Source organism: Cuculus canorus, chromosome 38 (genome assembly GCF_017976375.1).
Source record: "Cuculus canorus isolate bCucCan1 chromosome 38, bCucCan1.pri, whole genome shotgun sequence".
Classification (NCBI taxonomy): Eukaryota; Metazoa; Chordata; class Aves; order Cuculiformes; family Cuculidae; genus Cuculus; species Cuculus canorus.
Window position 1 is genome coordinate 388,000 of NC_071438.1, and position 22,964 is coordinate 410,963.

Sequence of the window (22,964 nt, forward strand, 5' to 3'; positions counted from 1 at the left end):
CCCCATTTCCGGCACCCCATTTCCCCTCTTCCCCATCCCCAAACTAATTCCGAGGTGACGCAACCCCGGTTGAGGCTCCTTAACCCCATTTCCGGGTCCTTCGCCCCACTTCCGGGTCCCATTTCCGGGTGCCCGTCCCATTTCCGGGTGCCCAGCCTCACTCCCGGATCCTCTTTCTGCATTGTCAACCTCCTTTCTGGCTCCCCGACGTCACTTTTGGGTGTCCCGGTCACTTCCGGGTGCCACTTCCGGGTGCCACTTCCGCTTCCGGGAGCCACTTCCGGGTGGGTTTTTACTTCTTTTTGGTCTCGCGGCAGGCGACTACGTAGCGTTGGGCCACGTTGAGGGGAGGAGAGTACCCGTCGGCGTAGGAAGTGTCCTCGAAGAGCACCGAGTAGTCGTCCTGCGGCTGTCGGGGGGCAAAAAGAGGGGAAGTGGGGCGGGAAATGGGGGGTTGGGGTGGGAAAACGGAGATTCGTGGGGGGGAAAAGGGGTCGTGGGCACGAAAAGAGGGGATTTGGGGAGGGAAAAGGGAAATTTAGGAGGAAAAAGGGAAGTTTGGGAGCAGAAAAGGGGATTTTGGGGCGGGAAAAGGGAAATTTGGGAGAGAAAATGAGATTTTGGGGACAGAAAAGGGAAATTTGGGAGAAAAAAGGAGATTTTGGGGACAGAAAAGAGAAATTTGGGAGAGAAAAGGAGATATTAGGGACAGAAAAGGGAAATTTGGGAGTGAAAAGGAGATTTTGGGGGCAGAAAAAGGAAATTTGGGAGGAAAAAGGAGATTTTGGGGGCAGAAAAGGGGAATTTAGGAGAGAAAAGGAGATTTTGGGGGCAGAAAAAGGAAATTTGGGACAAAAAAAGAAATTTTTTGGGCAGAGAAGGGAAATTTGGGAGGAAAAAGGAGATTTTGGGGACAGAAAAAGGAAATTTGGGAGAAAAAAGGAGATTTTGGGGGCAGAAAAGGGAAATTTGGGAGAAGAAAGGAGATTTTGGGGACAGAAAAAGGGAATTTAGGAGAGAAAAGGAAATTTTGGGGGCAGAAAAGGGAAATTTGGGAGAAAAGAAGATTTTGGGGGCAGAAAAGGGGAATTTAGGAGAGAAAAGGAGATTTTGGGGGCAGAAAAGGGAAACTTGGGAGAAAAAAGGAAATTTTTTGGGCAGAAAAGGGAAATTTGGGAGGAAAAAGGAGATTTTGGGGGCAGAAAAGGGAAATTTGGGAGAGAAAAGGAGATTTTAGGGACAGGAAAAGGAAATTTGGGAGTGAAAAGGAGGTTTTGGGGGCAGAAAAGGGGATTTTGGGGACAGAAAAGGGGATTTTGGGGAAAAAAAAGGAGATTTTGAGAGGAAAAAGGAAAATTTTGGGAGGGGAAAAGGGGATTTTTGGACAGAAAAGGGCATTTTGAGGACAGAAAAGGGGATTTTGAGAGCAGAAAAGGGGATTTTGGGAGAGAAAAGGGAACTTTGGGACGGAGAAGGGGATTTTGGGGGTCGAAAAGTGGGGATTTTGGGAAGGAAAGGGGGTGTTTTGGGGTACGCACGCGCTGCGGGGGGGCGTGGATGAGCGCCCGGTAGAAGCAGGTGGTTTGGGGGTACAGCGCCAGCACCAACTGCTCCCGCTGGAAAAGGGCTTCGGGATCCGTCTCCGGGTTCGTTTTCCACTGCGGCAGCGGAATGATGCGGCGGCGGCTCAGCGTGTGGCGCCTGCGGGATTCCAGGGGAGGGATTGAGGGGGGATTTGGGGAGATTTAGGGGGGATTTAGGGGCAGTTTGGGGGATTTGGGGGGGATTTAGAGGGGGTTTAGGAGGGATTGGGGGGATTTAGGGGGGATTGGGGGGATTTAGAGGGGATTTGGGGGGATTTAGGGGGGATTGGGGGGATTGAGGGGGGATTGAGGGGGGATTGGGGGGATTTAGGGGGGATTTAGGGGGGATTTGGGGGGATTTAGGGGGGATTGAGGGGGGATTGTGGGGATTTAGGAGGGATTGGGAGGATTTGGGGGAGATTGGGGGGATTGGGGGATTTAGAGGGGATTTGGGGGGATTTAGGGGGGATTGGGGGGATTAAAGGGAGGTTTGAGGGGATTTGGGGAGGATTGGGGGGATTTAGAGGGGATTTGGGGGGGATTTAGGAGGGATTGGGGGGATTTGGGGAGATTTAGGGGGGATTTGGGGGAGATTGAGGGGACTTGGGGGGGATTGGGAGGATTTAGAGGGGATTTGGGGGGGATTTAGGAGGGATTGGGGGGATTTGGGGCGGATTTAGGGGGGATTGAGGGGATTTAGGGAGGATTGGGGGGATTTAAAGGCGATTTGGGGGGATTTAGAGGGGATTGGGGGGATTTGGGGGGGATTTAAGGGAGGATTAGGGGGATTTAAGGGGGAGATTGGGGGGATTTTGGGGGGGATTTAGGGGGATTTGGGGGGATTGAGGGGGGATTGAGGGGATTTAGGGGAGGATTGGGGGATTTAGGGGGGACTGGGGGGATTTTGGGGGGATTTAGGGGCAGTTTGGGGGATTTAGGGGGGATTTAGGACGGATTGGGGGGAATTTAGGAGGGATTGGGGGGGATTTAAGGGTGGTTGGAGGGGATTTAGGGAGGATTGGGGGGATTTAGAGGGGATTGGGGGGATTTAGGGGGGATTGAGGGGATTTAGGGGCACTTTGGGGGGATTTAGGGGGAATTGGGGGGATTTAGGAGCAATTTGGAGGGATTATGGGGCGATTGGAGGGGATTTAGGGGGATTAGGAGAGATTTGGGGGGATTTAGGGGGAATTTGGGGGGATTTAGGGGGGATTGGGGGATTTAAGGGAGGTTTGAGGAGATTTAGGGGGGATTGGGGGGATTTAGGGGGGATTGGGGGAGGATTTAGGGGGGAATGGGGGGATTTAGGGGCGGTTTGGGGGGAATTAGGGGGGATTGGGGGCATTTAGGGGGAATTGGGGGATTTAGGAGGGACTTAGGGGGGATTGGGGGGATTTAGGGGGGATTGAGGGGATTTAGGGGCACTTTGGGGGGATTTAGGGGGGATTGGAAGGGATTTAGGGGGGATTAGGAGAGATTTGGGGGATTTAGGGGGAATTTAGGGGGATTGGGAGGATTTAGGGGGGATTTGGGGGGGATTGGGGGCGGTTTGAGGGGATTTAGGAGCAGTTTAAGGGATTTTGGGGCGGTTTGGGGGCATTTAGGAGCGGTTTTGGGGCGACTTAGGAGCAGTTTTGGGGACTTTTGGGGTTATTTAGGGCATCAGGAAGAGTTTGGGGAGATACGGACAGATCCGAGGGGTGTTTTTGGGGTGATTTAAGGGGGTTTTTGGGGTCACTCACTCTTTGCCTTCCTCGTCAATATCATCCACTTCGTACCTGAGGGGAGAAAAAGGGGCGCAAGGGGTGAGATTTGGGGCAGAAAGTGGGGATTTTGGGGCAGAACGGCGGCTTCGCCTCTGGATTTTGGGGGGTTTGGGTCCGGATTTGGGGGGTTTGGGTCAGGATTTGGGGGGTATGGGTCCGGATTTGGAGGGTTTGGATCCGGATTTGGGGGGTTTGGATCCGGATTTGGGGGGTTTGGGTCAGGATTTGGGGGGTTTGGATCCGGATTTGAAGGGTTTGGGTCTGGATTTGGGGGGTTTGGATCCGGATTTGGGGGGTTTGGGTCAGGATTTGGGGGGTTTGGATCCGGATTTGGGGGGTTTGGATCCGGATTTGGGGGGTTTGGGTCTGGATTTGGGGGGTTTGGATCCGGATTTGGGGGGTTTGGGTCCGGATTTGGGGGGTTTGGGTCTGGATTTGGGGGGTTTGGATCCGGATTTGGGGGGTTTGGATCCGGATTTGGGGGGTTTGGGTCAGGATTTGGGGGGTTTGGATCCGGATTTGGGGGGTTTGGGTCCGGATTTGGGGGGTTTGGATCCGGATTTGGGGGGTTTGGATCCGGATTTGGGGGGTTTGGGTCAGGATTTGGAGGGTTTGGATCCGGATTTGGGGGGTTTGGGTCAGGATTTGGAGGGTTTGGGTCCGGATTTGGGGGGTTTGGGTCAGGATTTGGAGGGTTTGGGTCCGGATTTGGGGGGTTTGGGTCCAGATTTGGAGGGTTTGGATCCAGATTTGGGGGGTTTGGATCTGGATTTGGGGGGTTTGGGTCAGGATTTGGGGGGTATGGGTCCGGATTTGGAGGGTTTGGATCCGGATTTGGGGGGTTTGGATCCGGATTTGGGGGGTTTGGGTCAGGATTTGGGGGGTTTGGATCCGGATTTGGGGGGTTTGGGTCCGGATTTGGGGGGTTTGGATCCGGATTTGAAGGGTTTGGGTCCGGATTTGGAGGGTTTGGATCCGGATTTGGAGGGTTTGGATCCGGATTTGGGGGGTTTGGATCCGGATTTGGGGGGTTTGGGTCCGGATTTGGAGGGTTTGGATCCGGATTTGGGGGGTTTGGATCCGGATTTGGGGGGTTTGGGTCCGGATTTGGAGGGTTTGGATCCGGATTTGGGGGGTTTGGATCTGGATTTGGAGGGTTTGGATCCGGATTTGGGGGGTTTGGGTCTGGATTTGGAGGGTTTGGATCTGGATTTGGAGGGTTTGGATCCGGATTTGGGGGGTTTGGGCCAAAATCCACGGGTTTTGGGTCAGAACAGTTGGGTTTGGGTCCGTATCCGGTGTTTTTGGGTCAAGATCTGGTGTTTTGGGGTCAGGTTCCGGTGGTTTTGGGTCAGAACGGATGGTTTTGGGTCCGGATCCGGTGGTTTTGGGTCAAGATCCAGAGGAATTGGGTCAAGATCTGCGGGTTTTGGGTCAGGATGGTTTGGTTTGGATCAGGATCCGGTGTTTTTGGGTCAAGGTCTGTGGGTTTTGGGTCCGGATCCGGTGTTTTTGTGTCCGGATCCCATCTTTTTGGGTCAGAACGGTTGGTTTTGGGTCAGGATCCGGTGTTTTTGGGTCAGGATCCGGTGTTTTTGGGTCAGGATCTGGTGATTTTGGGTCCGGATCCGGTGGTTTTGGGTCAAGATCTGGAGGATTTGGGTCAAGATCTGGAGGATTTGGGTCAAGATCTGTGGGTTTTGGGTCAAGATCCGGTGGTTTTGGGTCCGGATCCGGTGTTTTTGGGTCTGGATCCGGTGGTTTTGGGTCAGAATGGTTTGGTTTGGATCAGGATCCGGTGTTTTTGGGTCAAGATCTGTGGATTTTGGGTCAGGATCCGGTGTTTTTGGCTCAAGATCTGGTGATTTTGGGTCCAGATCCGGTGGTTTTGGGTCAAAACGGTTGGATTTGGGTCAAGATCTGTGGGTTTTGGGTCCGGATCCGGTGGTTTTGGGTCAAAACGGTTGGATTTGGGTCAAGATCTGTGGGTTTTGGGTCCGGATCCGGTGTTTTTGGGTCAGGATCCGGTGTTTTTGGGTCAGAACGGTTGGGTTTGGGTCAAGATCTGTGGGTTTTGGGTCAGGATCCGGTGTTTTTGTGTCTGGATCCCATCTTTTTGGGTCAGAACGGTTGGTTTTGGGTCAGGATCCGGTGGTTTTGGGTCAGGATCCGGTGGTTTTGGGTCAAGATCTGGTGGTTTTGGGTCCGGATCCGGTGTTTTTGGGTCAGAACGGTTGGTTTTGGGTCAGGATCCGGTGGTTTTGGGTCCAGATCCGGTGTTTTTGGCTCAGAATCCGCGCGTTTTCCCGGCTCACTTGTTGGCGGCGTGGCTGTAGCTGACGACCTCGGCGAGGATCCACTGCTCGTCACCCTCCAAGGCCTTCACCCTGGCGGCCACTTTGTCCCCGGGTTTGGCCACGTAGTCGCCGGCGGCCGGCACGGCGCCGCACAGAGGGGGCGGCCTGGTGACACGGGAATAAAAAACCACCGGAAAAACCGCCTCAGGAGACCCAAAACCGCTCGTTTTGAGCCCAAAACCATCGCCGTGACGCTTACTTCTCTCCGGGTTTGCCAATCCAGAGCGGGAGTGTCATGGCCGACTGCTGCAGCAGCGTCATCAGCACGCCCCGGCGCATGGTCTTGCGCGGCGGTTCGGCCTCGCTGTACAGCCCCGCCATCTTGGCCGCTGAATCCGGGCGGGAAAGGGTTAATCGGGAATGGTTTTGGGGGGAAAAAGTGAGGTTTGAGGGGTACGGGGAGGGGGGGGGAAGCGGAAGTACCGATACGGCGCTCCTCCAGGAGGGATTTGATCTCGGCCACTTTGTCCAGAGCTTTGCGGAGAATGCTGGAAGGAGGAGAGGAAAAAGAGCGGGAAGTGGGAAAGGGGGAGGAAATGGGGAGGAAATGGGGTGGGATGGGGGAAAGGGGGTGGAAGTGGGGAGGAAATGGGGAGAAAATGGCGCAGAATGGGGGAAAGGGGGAGGAAATGGGGAGAAAATGGGGTGGAATGGGGAAAAGGGGGTGGAAATGGGGAGAAAATGGGGTGGGATGAGGGAAAAGAGGGAGGAAATGGGGAGAAAATGGGGTGGGATGAGGGAAAAGAGGAAGGAAATGGGGAGAAAATGGGGTGGGATGAAGGAAAAGAGGGAGGAAATGGGGAGAAAATGGCGCAGAATGGGGGAAAGGGGGAGGAAATGGGGAGAAAATGGTGTGGAATGGGGGAAAGGGGGAGGAAATGAGGAGAAAATGGGGTGGGATGGGGAAAAGGGGGAGGAAATGGGGAGAAAATGGCACAGAATGGGGGAAAGGGGGAGGAAATGGGGAGAAAATGGCACAGAATGGGGAAAAGGGGGAGGAAATGGGGAGGAAACGGTGCGGGATGGGGGAAAGGGGGAGGAAATGGGGAGAAAATGGTGTGGAATGGGGGAAAGGGGGAGGAAATGGGGAGAAAATGGGGAGAAAATGGCGCAGAATGGGGGAAAGGGGGAGGAAATGGGGAGAGAATGGTGTGGGATGGGGAAAAGGGGGTGGAAATGGGGAGAAAATGGCGCAGAATGGGGGAAAGGGGGAGGAAATGGGGAGAAAATGGGGAGAAAATGGCGCAGAATGGGGGAAAGGGGGAGGAAATGGGGAGAGAATGGTGTGGGATGGGGAAAAGGGAGAGGAAATGGGGAGAAAATGGTGTGGGATGGGGAAAAGGGGGTGGAAATGGGGAGAAAATGGCGCAGAATGGGGGAAAGGGGGAGGAAATGGGGAGAAAATGGTGAGAAAATGGTGCAGAATGGGGGAAAGGGGGAGGAAATGGGGAGAAAATGGCGCAGAATGGGGGAAAGGGGGAGGAAATGGGGCAGAATGGGGGAAAAGGGGAGGAAATGGGGAGAAAGTGGTGTGGAATGGGGAAAGGGGGAGGAAATGGGGAGAAAATGGGGTGGGATGGGGGGAAGGGGGAGGAAATGGGGAGAGAATGGTGTGGGATGGGGAAAATGGGGAGGAAATGGGGAGAAAATGGCGCAGAATGGGGGAAAGGGGGAGGAAATGGGGAGAAAATGGTGTGGAATGGGGGAAAGGGGGAGGAAATGGGGAGAAAATGGTGTGGAATGGGGGAAAGGGGGACGAAATGGGGAGAAAATGGGGAGAAAATGGCGCAGAATGGGGGAAAGGGAGAGGAAATGGGGAGAAAATGGCGCAGAATGGGGGAAAGGGGGAGGAAATGGGGAGAAAATGGTGTGGGATGGGGGAAAAGGGGGTGGAAATGGGGAGAAAATGGGGTGGGATGGGGAAAGGAGGAGGAAATGGGGAGAAAATGGTGTGGGATGGGGAAAAGGGGGAGGAAATGGGGAGAAAATGGGGTGGGATGGGGAAAGGAGGAGGAAATGGGGAGAGAATGGTGTGGAATGGGGGAAAGGGGGAGGAAATGGGGAGAAAATGGGGTGGGATGGGGAAAGGAGGAGGAAATGGGGAGAAAATGGCACAGAATGGGGAAAGGGAGAGGAAATAGGGAGAAAATGGTGTGGGATGGGGAAAAAAATGGGGTGGAATGGGGGAAAGGGGGAGGAAATGGGGAGAGAATGGGGTGGGATGGGGGAAATTGGGGCGGAAATGGGGAAAAGGGCACGAGAAAAGGGGGATTTGAGTGAAAAAGGGGGGTAAAAAGGGGGAAATCGGGGTAAAAAGGGGGGATCTGTGGGTAAAAAGGGGGGAATTGGGGGCTAAAAAGGGGGGATTGGGGGTAAAAAGAAAGGATTTGGGGTAAAAAGGAGGGATTTGGGGTAAAAAGGAGGGATTTGGGGTAAAAAGGAGGGATTTGGGGTAAAAAGGGGGGAAATTGAGGGTAAAAAGAAAGGATTTGGGGGTAAAAGGGGGGATTTGGGGTAAAAAAGGGGGGATTTGGGGTAAAAGGAGGGAATTTGGGGTAAAAGGGGGAATTTGGGGTAAAAGGGGGGAATTTGGGGTAAAAGGGGGAATTTGGGGTAAAAGGGGGGATTTGGGGTAAAAAGGGGGGATTTGGGGTAAAAAGGGGGGGATTTGGGGTAAAAAGGGGGGGATTTGGGGTAAAAAGGGGGGGATTTGGGGGTAAAAGGGGAGGATTTGGGGGTAAAAGGGGGGATTTGGGGTAAAAAAGGGGGGGATTTGGGGTAAAAAAGGGGGGATTTGGGGTAAAAAAGGGGGGGATTTGGGGTAAAAAAGGGGGATTTGGGGTAAAAAGGAGGAATTTGGGGTAAAAAGGGGGGATTTGGGGTAAAAAGGCGTCCGTACTTGCACTCAGCCTCGGCGTCAGCCTTGGCTGTGGTGTAGAGCCCTCGCAGCTTCGTCCGGTAATAAGGGGAGACTGGGGGAGAAATGGGGGTTCAGGGGGACCCCAAAACACGGGGGGGGAGCCCCAAAACCCATAGGGAGAGCCCAAAAATGAGGAACTCCCCCCAAAAAACCATGAAAGGAACCGTTAAAATCAAGAGGAGAAATCCTAAAGAGAGGAACAGAAGCGGTAAATAATGAGGGGGAGCCCCAAAATTGAGGGGGAGCCCCTAAAACCAACGGGGGAGCCCCTAAAATCATGGGAGGAGGCACCAAATAAGGAGGGGGAGCCCCAAAATTGAGGGGGAGGCCCTAAAATCAAGGAGAGAGCCCCTAAAAACAAGGAGAGAGCCCCTTAAAAGATGGGGGAGCCCTTAAAATCAAGGGGGGAGCCCCAAAAATCATGGTGGGAGCCTTCAAAGCACAGAGAGGAGGCACCAAATAACGGGGGGAGCCCCTAAAATCATGGAGGGAGCCCCTAAAATCAAGGGGGAGCCCCGAAAGCAAAGGGGGAGCCCCAAAAGCAGAGAGAGGAGGCACCAAATAATGGGGGGAGCCCCTAAAATCATGGAGGGAGCCCTAAAATCAAGGGGGGAGCCCCAAAAGCAAAGAGGGAGACTCAAAAGCAGAGAGAGGAGACACCAAATAATGGGGGGAGCCCCAAAAATCATGGAGGGAGCCCCTAAAATCATGAAGGGAGTCCTCAAAGCACAGAGAGGAGGCACCAAATAACGGGGGGAGCCCCAAAAATCATGGAGGGAGCCCCTAAAATCATGAAGGGAGCCCTCAAAGCGCAGAGAGGAGGCACCAAATAACGGGGGGAGCCCCTAAAATCATGGAGGGAGCCCCAAAACCAAGGAGGGAGCCCCTAAAACCAAGGGGGGAGCCCCCAAAATCATGGAAGGAGCCCTCAAAGCACAGAGAGGAGGCACCAAATAACGGGGGGAGCCCCAAAACCAAGGAGGGAGGCCCTAAAACCAAGGGGGGAGCCCCCAAAATCATGGAAGGAGCCCTCAAAGCACAGAGAGGAGGCATCAAATAACGGGGGGAGCCCCAAAACCAAGGAGGGAGGCCCTAAAACCAAGGGGGGAGCCCCCAAAATCATGGAGGGAGCCCTCAAAGCACAGAGAGGAGGCACCAAATAACGGGGGGAGCCCCTAAAATCAAGGAGGGAGCCCCAAAAACCAAGGGGGAGCCCCTAAAACCAAGGGGGGAGCCCTCAAAGCACAGAGAAGAAGCACCAAATAACGGGGGGAGCCCCAAAATCATGGAGGGAGCCCCTAAAACCATGACAGAAGACCCTAAACTCAAAGTAAGAGCTTCTAAATCACATAATGAGCCCCTAAAATCAAGAAGGGAGCCCCAAAAGCAAAGGCGGAGCCCCAAAAGCAGAGAGAGGAGGTACCAAATAATGGGGGGGAGCCCCAAAAATCAAGGGGGAGCCCCTAAAACCAAGGGGGAGCCCCCAAAATCATGAAGGGAACCCTCAAAGCACAGAGAGGAGGCACCAAATAACGGGGGGAGCCCCTAAAATCATGGAGGGAGCCCCAAAACCAAGGAGGGAACCCCTAAAACCAAGGGGGGAGCCCCCAAAATCATGGAGGGAGCCCTCAAAGCACAGAGAGGAGGCACCAAATAACGGGGGGAGCCCCAAAATCATGGGGAGAGCCCCCAAAGCATAGAGAAGAGGCACCAAATAACGGGGAGGAGCCCCTAAATCCCGGAGGGAGCCCCTAAAATCAAGGGGGAGCCCCGAACCCCCCCCGTCTCCTCACTCTTGTTCTCCGTCTGCATCCGCTCGTGCGTTTTCTGGATGTTGACGAGGTTGTGTTCGCTGCGGGATCGCTCCTCCTGTCAGAGGGGGCAGAGAAAGGTGGCGGTGAGGGGATGGGGGTGAGACTGAGGGGAGGAGAAGGGGGTGAAAGGGCCGCCGCCCCCCTCAGCGATGAAAAATGGGGGGGGTCCCCTCCTTCCCCGCCGTCACCTGCGTCTGCTTAATGAGCTGGTGCAGCTCCCCCAGCAGCTCGGCGATGCGGGAATCGGCCGAAACCAGCGCCATAGTGAGGGATAAAAAGGAACTTGTGAGGGGGTTGGGGGGGTTGTGGGGAGGAAATGGCGAAGGGGGAACAAAATGGCGGCGGTATCACTGCGCATGCGCGAGCAGTTCCCGCCTTTTCCTGTGGCGTCGCTGCGCATGCGCTGAGTTCCCGCCCTGGCCGGCGCAGCTATTGCGCATGCGTGAATGCCGCGGGGTGTGATGGGAGTTGTAGTTCCTGTTGGTTCCGCGCTCGGGTTGGCGAGTGGAGAGGGAAGGGAGCGTTGCCATTGGTCGGCGGGGGTCACGTGGGAGAAGGGTCACATGACCGCCCCTCAGGCAAAACAGCGATGGAGGATGAGGAGGCGCTGCTGCCGCCGGGTGAGAGCGGCGCTGCCCCATAGCGCCCTATAGCTGCCCCATAGGAACCCGTGGCTGCCCCACAGAGCCCTGAGCTGCCCCATAGCGCCCTATAGCTGCCCCACAGAGCCATGAGCTGCCCCATAGGGCCCTGAGGAGCCCCACAGATGCCCCATAGCGCCCTATAGCTGCCCCATAGGAACCCGTGGCTGCCCCACAGAGCCCTGAGCTGCCCCATAGGGCCCTGAAAAGCCCCACAGATGCCCTATAGAGCCCTATAGCTGCCCTATAGGAACCAGTGGCTGCCCCACAGAGCCCTGAGCTGCCCCATAGCGCCCTGAGGAGCCCTATAGATGCCCCATAGAGCCTCATAGTTGCCCAATAGGATCCTGAGCTGCCCCACAGAGCCATGAGCTGCCCCACAGGTGCCCCATAGAGCCCCATAGCTGCCCCATAGGAACCCGTGGCTGCCCCACAGAGTCCTGAGCTGCCCCATAGCTGCTCCATAGGGCCCTGAGGAGCCCCACAGGTGCCCCATAGAGCCCCATAGCTGCCCCACAGCTGCCCCATAGCACCCTCAGCTGCCCCATAGTGACTCAGGCTGCCCCACAGCCGCCCCATAGCACCCAATAACTGCCCCATAGCACTCTCAGCTGCCCCATAGTGACTCAGGCTGCCCCACAGCCGCCCCATAGCACCCTCAGCTGCCCTATAGTGACTCAGGCTGCCCCACAGCCACCCCATAGCACTCTCAGCTGCCCCATAGTGACGCAGGCTGCCCCACAGCCATCCCATAGCACCCAATAACTGCCCCATAGCACCCTCAGCTGCCCCATAGTGACTCAGGCTGCCCCATAGCTGCCCCACAGCCGCCCCATAGTGCTCTGAGCCGCCCCACTGACCCCTCTCCCCACAGCCGAGCCCCCCCCCGAGCCCCCCCCCAGCGCCCGATGGAGGATCGGAGCCGCCTTCTGGTGAGGACACGCCCCCTTCGGAACAAGCCACGCCCCTCCCCGCCCGAAGCCACGCCCACTCATCCAAGTGCAGCCTCTTTGCGCCAAGCCACGCCCCCTGTGAACCGAGCCACGCCCACTCGGCACAAAGCCACCTCCTCATATGCACTCCCGTTTGCTAAGCCACGCCCACTCTGGCACAAGCCACGCCCCCACTCCACTCCCAGTGCCCTCCCAGTGCCCCTCAGTCCCTTCCCAGTGACTCCCAGTGCCCCTCAGTCCCTTCCCAGTCCCTCCCAGTGCCCCCAACTCCCCTCCCAGTCCCTCCCAGTGACACCCAGTCCCGCCCAGTCCCTCCCAGTGCCCCCCACTCCCCTCCCAGTGCCTCCCAGTACCCTCCAAAACCCTCCCAGTGCCCCCAACTCCTCTCCCAGTCCCTCCCAGTTCCCTCCCAGTCTCCTCTCAGTACCTCCCAGTCCCTCCCAATGTCCCCCAGTCCCTCCACTTCCCCTCCCAGTCCCTCCCAGTGCCCCTTAATGCCCTCCCAGTCCCTCCCAATGTCTCCCAGTCCCATTCCAGTGCCTCCCAGTGTCCCTTAATCCCCTTCCAGTCCCTCCTAATGTCTCCCAGTCCCATTCCAGTGCCTCCCAGTGCCCCTTAATCCCCTCCCAGTGCCTCCCCCTCCCCTCCCAGTGCCCTCCCAGTGCCTCCCAGTTGCCCCTAGGTTGCTGGGGGTGTGTAACAACCTGCCGTACGTGCTGATGCTCAGCGCCGCCCGTGACCTGCTCAGCCCCGACCCCCAACAACCGGTGGGTGCTGCCCCTCCCCCACCCCTTTAGCCCCTCCCCCAGTCTCTTTTCTGCCCCTCACCACTCCCCCCCCCCCATTTTCCAGGTCCCCCCCCGGAACAGCTCTCGTTACGACTGTAACCCCATCTCTACTGGGGTGAGACTGGGAGGGACTGGGAAGGGTTTGGGAGGCACTTGGGGGGGCGCTGGATGGGACTGAGAGGCACTTGGGGGGCACTGGGAGGGACTTGGGGGCACTGGGAAGGACTGGGAGGTACTTGGGGGGCACTGGGAGGGACTGAGATGCACTTAGGGGGCACTGGGAGGCTCTTGGGGGGCACTGGGAGGCACTTGGGGGGCACTGGGAGGGACTGGGAGGCACTTGGGGGGCACTGGGAGGGACTGAGATGCACTTAGGGGGCACTGGAAGGCACTGGGAGGCTCTTGGGGGGCACTGGGAGGCACTTGGGGGGCACTGGGAGGGACTGGGAGGCACTTGGGGGGCACTGGGAGGGACTGAGATGCACTTAGAGGGCACTGGAAGGCACTGGGAGGCTCTTGGGGGGCACTGGGAGGCACTTGGGGGGCACTGGGAGGGACTGAGAGGCACTTGGGGGGCACTGGGAGGCACTGAGAGGCACTTGAGGGGCACTGGGAGGGAGTGGGAGGCCCTTTGGGGGGCCCTGGGGGTGACTGTTGTCTCGCCGTGGGGCTGCCCCACACGTGTGGGTCAGGCCGTGCTCTTGGCCGACGTCGTCCCCACACTGCTGCTCAAGATGATGGCGCCGCTCGGGCTCCACCTCCTGCCCTACAAGTGCGTATGGGGCGCGATGGGGGGCGCTGTGGGGTGCTATGGGTCTCTATGGGGTCTCTGTGGGTCTCTATGGGGTCTCTATGGGGTCTCTATGGGTCTCTATGGGGTCTCTATGGGTCTCTATGGGTCTCTATGGGGTCTCTGGGTCTCTATGGGGTCTCTATGGGTCTCTATGGGGTCTCTATGGAGTCTCTATGGGGTCTCTATGGGGTCTCTGTGGGTCTCTATGGGTCTCTGTGGGTCTCTATGGGTCTCTATGGGGTCTCTATGGGTCTCTGTGGGGTCTCTATGGGTCTCTGTGGGTCTCTATGGGGTCTCTATGGTCCCTATGGGTCCCTATGGGTCCTGTGGGCCCCTCTGTGGCCGTGGGTCGATCTATGGGTCGATCTATGGGGCGTTTCAGGCCGCGGGTGGTGACAGCCGCTCTCTGCGCGTGGGGAAGCTTCGCCCTCGTCAGCTGCGCCCGCGGCCCCACGGCGAGTCTGGGGGGTGCGTGTGGGGCAGGGGGGATGTGGGGCAGGGATCTATGGGGCAGGGGGTGTGGGGCAGGGATCTCTGGGGCAGGTGTGGGGATGAGGATGTGTGGGGCTGCCCCATAGATGTGGGCTCAGGCACTAGGGGAGAATGGGGGGGGAGGGAGGAGGGGATGCCTGGGAGTGGAGGGACGTGTGGGGCTGCCCCCCAAGTGTGGGGCTGCCCCCTAAGTGTGGGGCGGGCGCAGGGGTGGCACTGGCGAGCGTGAGCTCAGGCCTCGGGGAGGTGACGCTGTTGGCGCTGGCGGCCGAGTACCCCAGGTATGGAGCGCTATGGGGCAGGGGCGGCACTTGGGGGGCGCTATGGGGCAGGGGCGGCACTTGGGGGGCTGCTGTGGGTCCCTATGGGGCGGAAGGAGGCACTTAGGGGGCTGCTATGGGTCCCTATGGGGCGGAAGGAGGCACTTGGGGGGCGGCTGGCTGGCCCTCTGGGTCTCTTTGGGTCTCTATGGGGCAGGGGGAGCACTTGGGGGGCAGTTGGGGGTCCCTATGGGTCACTGTGGGTCGATCTATGGGCCGTGTGGGTCTCTATGGGTCTTTATAGGTCTGTATTGGTCCTTCTATGGTTTCTCTATAGTTTCCCTATGGGTCTCTATGGGTCTCTATGGGTCTCTATGGGTCTCTGTGGGTCTCTGTGGGTCTCTATGGGTCTCTATGGGTCTCTATGGGGTCTCTATGGGTCACTATGGGGTCTCTATGGGGTCTCTATGGGGTCTCTATGGGTCTCTATGGGGTCTCTGTGGGTCTCTATGGGTCTCTGTGGGTCTCTATGGGTCTCTGTGGGGTCTCTATGGGTCTCTGGGGGTCTCTGTGGGTCTCTATGGGTCTCTATGGGGTCTATGGGGTCTCTATGGGTCTCTATGGGGTCTCTGTGGGTCTCTATGGGTCTCTATGGGTCTCTATGGGGTCTCTATGGGTCTCTATGGGTCTCTATGGGTCTCTATGGGGTCTATGGGGTCTCTATGGGTCTCTATGGGTCTCTATGGGGTCTATGGGGTCTCTATGGGGTCTCTATGGGGTCTCTATGGGTCTCTATGGGTCTCTATGGGGTCTCTATGGGGTCTCTGTGGGTCTCTATGGGTCTCTATGGGGTCTCTATGGGTCTCTATGGGGTCTCTATGGGGTCTCTATGGGTCTCTATGGGTCTCTATGGGTCTCTATGGGGTCTCTGTGGGTCTCTATGGGGTCTCTATGGGGTCTCTATGGGTCTCTATGGGGTCTCTATGGGGTCTCTGTGGGTCTCTATGGGTCTCTATGGGTCTCTATGGGGTCTCTGTGGGTCTCTATGGGTCTCTATGGGTCTCTATGGGGTCTCTATGGGTTTCTATAGGATCTTTGTGGGTCCCTATGGATCTCTATGGTTTCTCTATGGTCTCTCCATGGTGTCTATGGTCTCTCTATGGTTCCCTATGGTTCCCTATGGGTTCCCTATGGGTTCCCTATGGGTCGCTGTGGGTCGCTATGGGTCGCTATGGGTCGCTGTGCCCCCCAGGCTGGCTCTGGCTCTCTGGGCCGCGGGCACGGGGGCCGCGGGGCCGTTGGGTTCGGTGATGTACGCGGCCATCGGTGTGGGGCGGAGAGCGCTGCTGCCGGGACTGGCGCTGCCCATGGCCGCCCTCGCCAGGTACCGCACTTGGGGGGCAGCCGGGGGCACTTATGGGGCTGGAGGGGGCACTTATGGGGCTGAAGGGGCACTTATGGGGCTAAAGGGGGCGGTTATGGGTCTGAAGGGGCACTTATGGGGCTGGAGGAGGCACTTATGGGGCTGAAAGGGGCACTTATGGGGCTAAAGGGGGCGGTTATGGGTCTGAAAGGGGCACTTATGGGACTGAAGGGGCACTTATGGGGCAGAGGGGGCACTTATGGGGCTGAGGGAGCACTTATGGGGCTGGAGGGGGCACTTATGGGGCTGGAGGGGGCACTTATGGGGCTGAAAGGGGCACTTATGGGGCTGAAATGAGCACTTATGGGGCTGAAAGGGGCACTTATGGGGCTAAAGGGGGCGGTTATGGGTCTGAAGGGGCACTTATGGGACTGAAGGGGGCGGTTATGGGGCTGAAAGGGGCACTTATGGGGCTGTAAGGGGCACTTATGGGGCTGAGGAGGCACTTATGGGGCTGAAATGGGCACTTATGGGGCTGAGGGAGCACTTATGGGGCTGAAAGAGGCACTTATGGGGCTGGAGGGGGCACTTATGGGGCTGAAAGAGGCACTTATGGGGCTGGAGGGGGCACTTATGGGGCTGAAGGGGCACTTATGGGGCTGAAAGGGGCACTTATGGGGCTAAAGGGGCACTTATGGGGCTAAAGGGGGCCACTTATGGGGCTGGGTGTCACTTGGAGGTCACTTATGGGTCTGACCCCTCCCCCGCAGTTACCTCTTCCTGCTCGCCCCTCCCCCCTCGGCCCCCTCGGCCCCGCCCCCTCCCCCGCGCCTCACGTGGGACGAAGGATGGCACGTGACCAAGGTGGGGGCGGGGCTTGAGGTTGGGAAGGGTCCTATGTGGCCGCATGGGGTGGGAGGGGCGGGGCTTGAGGAGGGGGCGGGGCTTGAGGGGGCTGCTATGAGTTTTGTGGGGGCGTGACTTGGACAGAGGGGGCGTGGCTTGAGGGGAGCCCTTTGCAGATGCGTTTGGGTGGAGGGGCGGGGCTTGAGGAGGGGGCGGGGCTTGGGGAGAGGCTTATGTTTCTGAGGGGGCGGAGCTTGGGAAGAAGGGGGCATGTCCTAAGGGGGCGGGGCTTGAGGAGGGGTCTATGGGGGGTCGGGGGTGGAAGATGTGGGTCTGAAGGGGTCACTTATGGGGCAGAGGGGGACACTTATGGGGCTGAGGGGGTCACTTATGGGGCTGAGGAGTCACTTATGTGGCTGAAAGGGGTACTTATGGGGCTGGGGGGGTCACTTATGGGTCTGTGGGGGTCACTTATGGGGCTGAGAGGGTCACTTATGGGTCTGTGGGGGTCACTTATGGGGCAGAGGGAGTCACTTATGGGTCTGTGGGGGTCACTTATGGGTCTGTGGGGGTCACTTATGGGGCAGAGGGGGACACTTATGGGGCTGAGGGGATCACTTATGGGGCTGAAAGGGGCACTTATGGGTCTGTGGGGGTCACTTATGGGGCAGAGGGGGTCACTTATGGGGCGCCCCACAGCTGTCGCTGCCGCTGTCGTTGCCCTTCGGAGCCGTTTATTTCTGCGAGTACTTCGTGAACCAGGGGATGGTGAGGCCGCTGTGGGGCAGAGCGCTATGGGGCACAGCGCTATGGGGCACGGCGCTGTGGGGCTGCCAGGGATTCTATGGGGCAGATGCTGTGGGGCTGAGGTGGATTCTATGGGTCTGGGAGGGATTCTATGGGGCTGAAGTGGATTCTATGGGGCAGATTCTATGGGGCTGAGGGGGATTCCATGGGGCTCAGAGGGATTCTATGGGGCTCAGAGCGATTCTATGGGGCTGAGAAGGATTTTATGGGGCTGAGAAGGATTCTATGGGTCTGGGAGGGATTCTATGGGGCTGACGGGGATTCTATGGGTCTGAGGTGGATTCCATGTGGCTGAGATGGATTCTATGGGGCTGAGGTGGATTCTATGGGGCAGATTCTATGGGTCTGGGATGGATTCTATGGGTCTGGGAGGGATTCTATGGGTCTGGGAGGGATTCTATGGGTCTGGGAGGGATTCTATGGGGCTGAGAGGGATTCTATGGGTCTGGGAGGGATTCTATGGCGCTGAAGTGGATTCTGTGGGGCAGATTCTATGGGGCTGAGAGGGGTTCTATGGGGCTGAGAGGGATTCTATGGGGCTGAGAGGGATTCTATGGGGCTGAGAGGGATTTCATGGGGCTGAGGTGGATTCTATGGGGCTGAGGTGGATTCTATGGGGCTGAGAGGGATTCTATGGGGCTGAGGTGGATTCTATGGGGCTGAGAGGGATTCTGTGGGGCTGAGGTGGATTCTGTGGGGCTGAGGTGGATTCTGTGGGGCTGAGAGGGATTCTATGGGGTGAAGTGGATTCTATGGGGCAGATTCTGTGGGTCTGGGATGGATTCTATGGGGCTGAGAGGGATTCTATGGGGCTGAGAGGGATTCTATGGGGCTGAGGTGGATTCTATGGGGCTGAGAGGGATTCTATGGGGCTGAGGTGGATTCTATGGGGCTGAGAGGGATTCTATGGGGCTGAAGTGGATTCTGTGGGGCAGATTCTGTGGGTCTGGGATGGATTCTATGGGGCTGAGAGGGATTCTATGGGGCTGAGGTGGATTCTCTGGGTCTCGGGGGCCGCTATGGGTCCAGCCCCACACGTCCCCCGTTCTGCCCCATAGCTGGAGCTGCTCTACTTCCCCGACTCATCGCTGACCCACAGCGCTCAGTACCGCTGGTGAGACCCACGGCCAAAGGGTGGGGAGCCGTGGGGCTGCCCCACACCTCTCTCTCTCTGCCCCACACCTCTCTCTCTGCCCCACAGATCTCTCTCTGCCCCACAGGTATCAGGTGTTCTACCAGGGCGGCGTCTGCATCGCCCGTTCCGCGACCCACTGCGTGCGGATCCGTAGGGTGTGGGTGCTCGCAGTGCTGCAGGTGGGGGGCAGACCCATAGATTGACCCATAGGGACCCATAGGGACCCATAGAGACCCCATAGAGACCCCATAGAGACCCCATAGAGACCCATAGAGACCCATAGAGACCCACAGAGACCCATAGAGACCCCATAGAGACCCACAGAGACCCACAGAGACCCATAGAGACCCACAGAGACCCCATAGAGACCCATAGAGACCCACAGAGACCCCATAGAGACCCATAGAGACCCATAGAGACCCCATAGAGACCCCATAGAGACCCCATAGAGACCCACAGAGACCCACAGAGACCCATAGAGACCCATAGAGACCCCATAGAGACCCCATAGAGACCCACAGAGACCCATAGAGACCCACAGAGACCCCATAGAGACCCATAGAGACCCACAGAGACCCCATAGAGACCCATAGAGACCCATAGAGACCCCATAGAGACCCATAGAGACCCATAGAGACCCCATAGAGACCCATAGAGACCCCATAGAGACCCCATAGAGACCCATAGAGACCCCATAGAGACCCATAGAGACCCACAGAGACCCACAGAGACCCATAGAGACCCACAGAGACCCCATAGAGACCCATAGAGACCCATAGAGACCCCATAGAGATCCATAGAGACCCCATAGAGACCCCATAGAGACCCCATAGAGACCCCATAGAGACCCACAGAGACCCCATAGAGACCCCATAGAGACCCACAGAGACCCCATAGAGACCCCACAGAGACCCATAGAGACCCATAGAGACCCATAGAGACCCCACAGAGACCCATAGAGACCCATAGAGACCCCGTAGAGACCCACAGAGACCCCATAGAGACCCCACAGAGACCCATAGAGACCCATAGAGACCCATAGAGACCCCATAGAGACCCACAGAGACCCCATAGAGACCCATAGAGACCCCACAGAGACCCATAGAGACCCCATAGAGACCCCATAGGGACCCATAGAGACCCCATAGAGACCCCATAGAGACCCCATAGAGACCCATAGAGACCCCACAGAGACCCACAGAGACCCCATAGAGACCCATAGAGACCCCATAGAGACCCCATAGAGACCCATAGAGACCCCATAGAGACCCCATAGAGACCCATAGAGACCCACAGAGACCCCATAGAGACCCATAGAGACCCCATAGAGACCCATAGAGACCCATAGAGAGCCCACAGAGACCCACAGAGACCCACAGAGACCCACAGAGACCCCATAGAGACCCACAGAGACCCCATAGAGACCCATAGAGACCCCATAGAGACTCACAGAGACCCACAGAGACCCATAGGGACCCACAGAGACCCCATAGAGACCCATAGAGACCCCATAGAGACCCATAGAGACCCATAGAGACCCACAGAGACCCACAGAGACCCATAGGGACCCACAGAGACCCCATAGAGACCCATAGAGACCCCAAAGAGACCCACAGAGACCCCATAGAGACCCATAGAGACCCATAGAGATCCATAGAGACCCATAGAGACCCATAGAGACCCCATAGGGACCCCACGGAGACCCCATAGAGACCCATAGAGACCCATAGAGACCCACAGAGACCCACAGAGACCCCACAGAGACCCCACAGAGACCCCATAGGGACCCATAGAGACCCATAGAGACCCACAGAAACCCACAGAGACCCATAGAGACCCCATAGGGATCACCCTATTAACCCCCTTTACTGCTCCAATCCACGCCCCTTCAAGCCACGCCCCCTTCACCCCTTTGCTGTTTTAAGCCACGCTCCCCTCAAGCCCCGCCCCCTCTCCTTTATCCCCTCAAGCCATGCCCCCTCAGACCACGCCCCTGCACGCTCTTTACTGTGCCTCTCAAGCCACGCCCCTTTACCCTTGAAGCCACGCCCCCTCCAGCCCCTTTACTGCCTCTTAAGCCACGTCCCCTCAAGCCACGCCCCCTCCCTTTCCCCTCCAGCCCCTCCCTTAGCCCCGCCCCTCCCTTAGCCACGCCCCCCCGTTTCCGCAGGCGCTGTTGGGGGCGGTGCTGAGCGCGGCCGTCTGGGGGCGGTTCCTGCCCAGCGCGGGGGTGGCCATGGTGCTGCTGGGGGGGGAGGGGCTGCTGGGCGGGGCCACCTACGGCAGCGCCATCACCGGCGTGGCTGAGCAGGTGAGGGGCGGGGCTAACGCCGGGGGGGCGGGGCTTCAGGGAGGGCGGCTGCGGGGGGGCGGGGCTTGAGGGGAGTAAAGGGGAAAGGGGGGTGAGGGGGTGTGGGTTGAGGGGTAAAGGGAGGGGCTGTGAGGGGGCGGGGCTTTAGGGGTAAAGGGAGGGGGTGTGGCTTGGGGGTGAGGGGCGTGGCTTGAGGGGTAAAGGGGGGGTGAGGGGGCGTGGTTTGAGGGGTAAAGGGAGGGGCTGTGGGGGGTGAGGGGGCGGGGCATGAGGGGAGTGAAGGGAGGGGGTGTGGGGGAGTGAGGGGGCGTGGCTTGAGGGGTAAAGGGAATAGAGAGGGGGCGTGGCTTGAGGGGTAAAGGGAGGGGTAAGGGGTGTGGCTTGGGGTAAAGGGAGGGGTGAGGGGGCGTGGCTTCAGGAGTAAAGGGGGTGAGGGGCGTGGCTTGAGGGGTAAAGGGAGGGGGCGTGGTGTGGCTTTAGGGGGCGTGGCTAAAAGGGAAAGGGGCGTGGCCTTATATGTGTGGGGCAGAGAGCGGGAAAAGGGAATGTGTGGGGCAGAAAGGAGGGGAATGTGGGGCTGGAGTGGAATCTATGGGGCAGAGGGGTGTCCGGGGGGCACTTGTGGGGCTGCCCCCTAAGTGTGGGGCGCAGGTGGGCCCTTCGGGGCGGGCGCTGGCGCTGACGGTGACGGCGCTGCTGGGATCTATGGGGCTGGCGCTGGCGGGGGGGGCGGCCATGGGCGCCCATCGGCTCCTCTGTGGGGCAGAGCGACCCACGGCGCCCCTCTGACCCACAACTGAGGTACGGGACCCATAAGTGGGGGCGGGAGGGGGCTGCGACCCATAGCTCTGCCCCATAAGTGAATGGAGGGGGTTTGGGACCCATAGCTCTGCCCCATAAGTGAATAGAAGGGGTTTGGGACCCATAGCTCTGCCCCATAAGTGAATGGAGGGGGTTTGGGACCCATAGCTCTGCCCCATAAGTGAATGGGAGGGGGTTTGGGACCCACAGCTCTGCCCCATAAGTGAATGGAGGGGGTTTGGGACCCATAGCTCTGCCCCATAAGTGAATGGAGGGGGTTTGGGACCCATAGCTCTGCCCCATAAGTGAATGGAGAGGGGGTTTGGGACCCATAGCTCTGCCCCATAAGTGAATGGAGGGGGTTTGGGACCCATAGCTCTGCCCCATAAGTGAATGGAGGGAGTTTGGGACCCATAGCTCTGCCCCATAAGTGAATGGGAGGGGGTTTGGGACCCATAGCTCTGCCCCATAAGTGAATGAGAGGGGGTTTGGGACCCATAGCTCTGCCCCATAAGTGAATGGAGAGGGTTTGGGACCCATAGCTCTGCCCCATAAGTGAATGGAGGGGGTTTGGGACCCATAGCTCTGCCCCATAAGTGAATGGAGGGGGTTTGGGACCCATAGCTCTGCCCCATAAGTGAATGGAGAGGGGGTTTGGGACCCATAGCTCTGCCCCATAAGTGAATGGAGAGGGGTTTGGGACCCATAGCTCTGCCCCATAAGTGAATGGGAGGGGGTTTGGGACCCACAGCTCTGCCCCATAAGTGAATGGAGGGGGTTTGGGACCCATAGCTCTGCCCCATAAGTGAATGGAGGGGGTTTGGGACCCATAGCTCTGCCCCATAAGTGAATGAGAGGGGGTTTGGGACCCATAGCTCTGCCCCATAAGTGAATGGAGAGGGTTTGGGACCCATAGCTCTGCCCCATAAGTGAATGGAGGGGGTTTGGGACCCATAGCTCTGCCCCATAAGTGAATGAGAGGGGGTTTGGGACCCATAGCTCTGCCCCATAAGTGAATGAGAGGGGGTTTGGGACCCATAGCTCTGCCCCATAAGTGAATGGGGGGGGTTTGGGACCCATAGCTCTGCCCCATAAGTGAATGAGAGGGGGTTTGGGACCCATAGCTCTGCCCCATAAGTGAATGAGAGGGGGTTTGGGACCCATAGCTCTGCCCCATAAGTGAATGAGAGGGGTTTGGGACCCATAGCTCTGCCCCATAGCTCTGCCCCACAGCACGACGGCTCCTGCTGCCCCACGGCGAGACGGACTCTCCGGACCCACAGCTCTGCCCCATAGCGCCCAGAGCCAATAAAGCTGTTGGACCCACAACTGCC

General features: G+C 58.0%; 2 protein-coding genes across 2 annotated transcripts; one reads left to right on the top strand and one right to left on the bottom strand.

Moving 5' to 3' along the window:
• Positions 1-40: 40 nt before the first annotated feature.
• Positions 41-10,782, bottom strand: SGF29 (SAGA complex associated factor 29). The gene is made up of 9 exons (XM_054053071.1): positions 10,629-10,782; positions 10,420-10,495; positions 8,606-8,678; positions 6,130-6,194; positions 5,906-6,035; positions 5,665-5,811; positions 3,326-3,361; positions 1,539-1,701; positions 41-409 (listed from the first exon to the last, which is right to left on the bottom strand). The coding sequence occupies exons 1-9, from the start codon at positions 10,701-10,703 to the stop codon at positions 293-295; spliced, it is 882 nt and encodes a 293-aa protein (XP_053909046.1). The 5' UTR covers positions 10,704-10,782; the 3' UTR covers positions 41-292.
• Positions 10,783-11,029: 247 nt separating this feature from the next.
• On the top strand, positions 11,030-22,929 carry CLN3 (CLN3 lysosomal/endosomal transmembrane protein, battenin). Its single transcript, XM_054053023.1, has 15 exons — positions 11,030-11,060; positions 11,956-12,013; positions 12,717-12,801; positions 12,887-12,937; positions 13,515-13,594; positions 13,998-14,083; positions 14,316-14,388; positions 15,620-15,751; positions 16,501-16,594; positions 17,276-17,344; positions 18,442-18,497; positions 18,604-18,697; positions 20,689-20,829; positions 21,481-21,630; positions 22,851-22,929. The coding sequence occupies exons 1-14, from the start codon at positions 11,030-11,032 to the stop codon at positions 21,616-21,618; spliced, it is 1,188 nt and encodes a 395-aa protein (XP_053908998.1). The 3' UTR covers positions 21,619-21,630; positions 22,851-22,929.
• Positions 22,930-22,964: the final 35 nt, after the last annotated feature.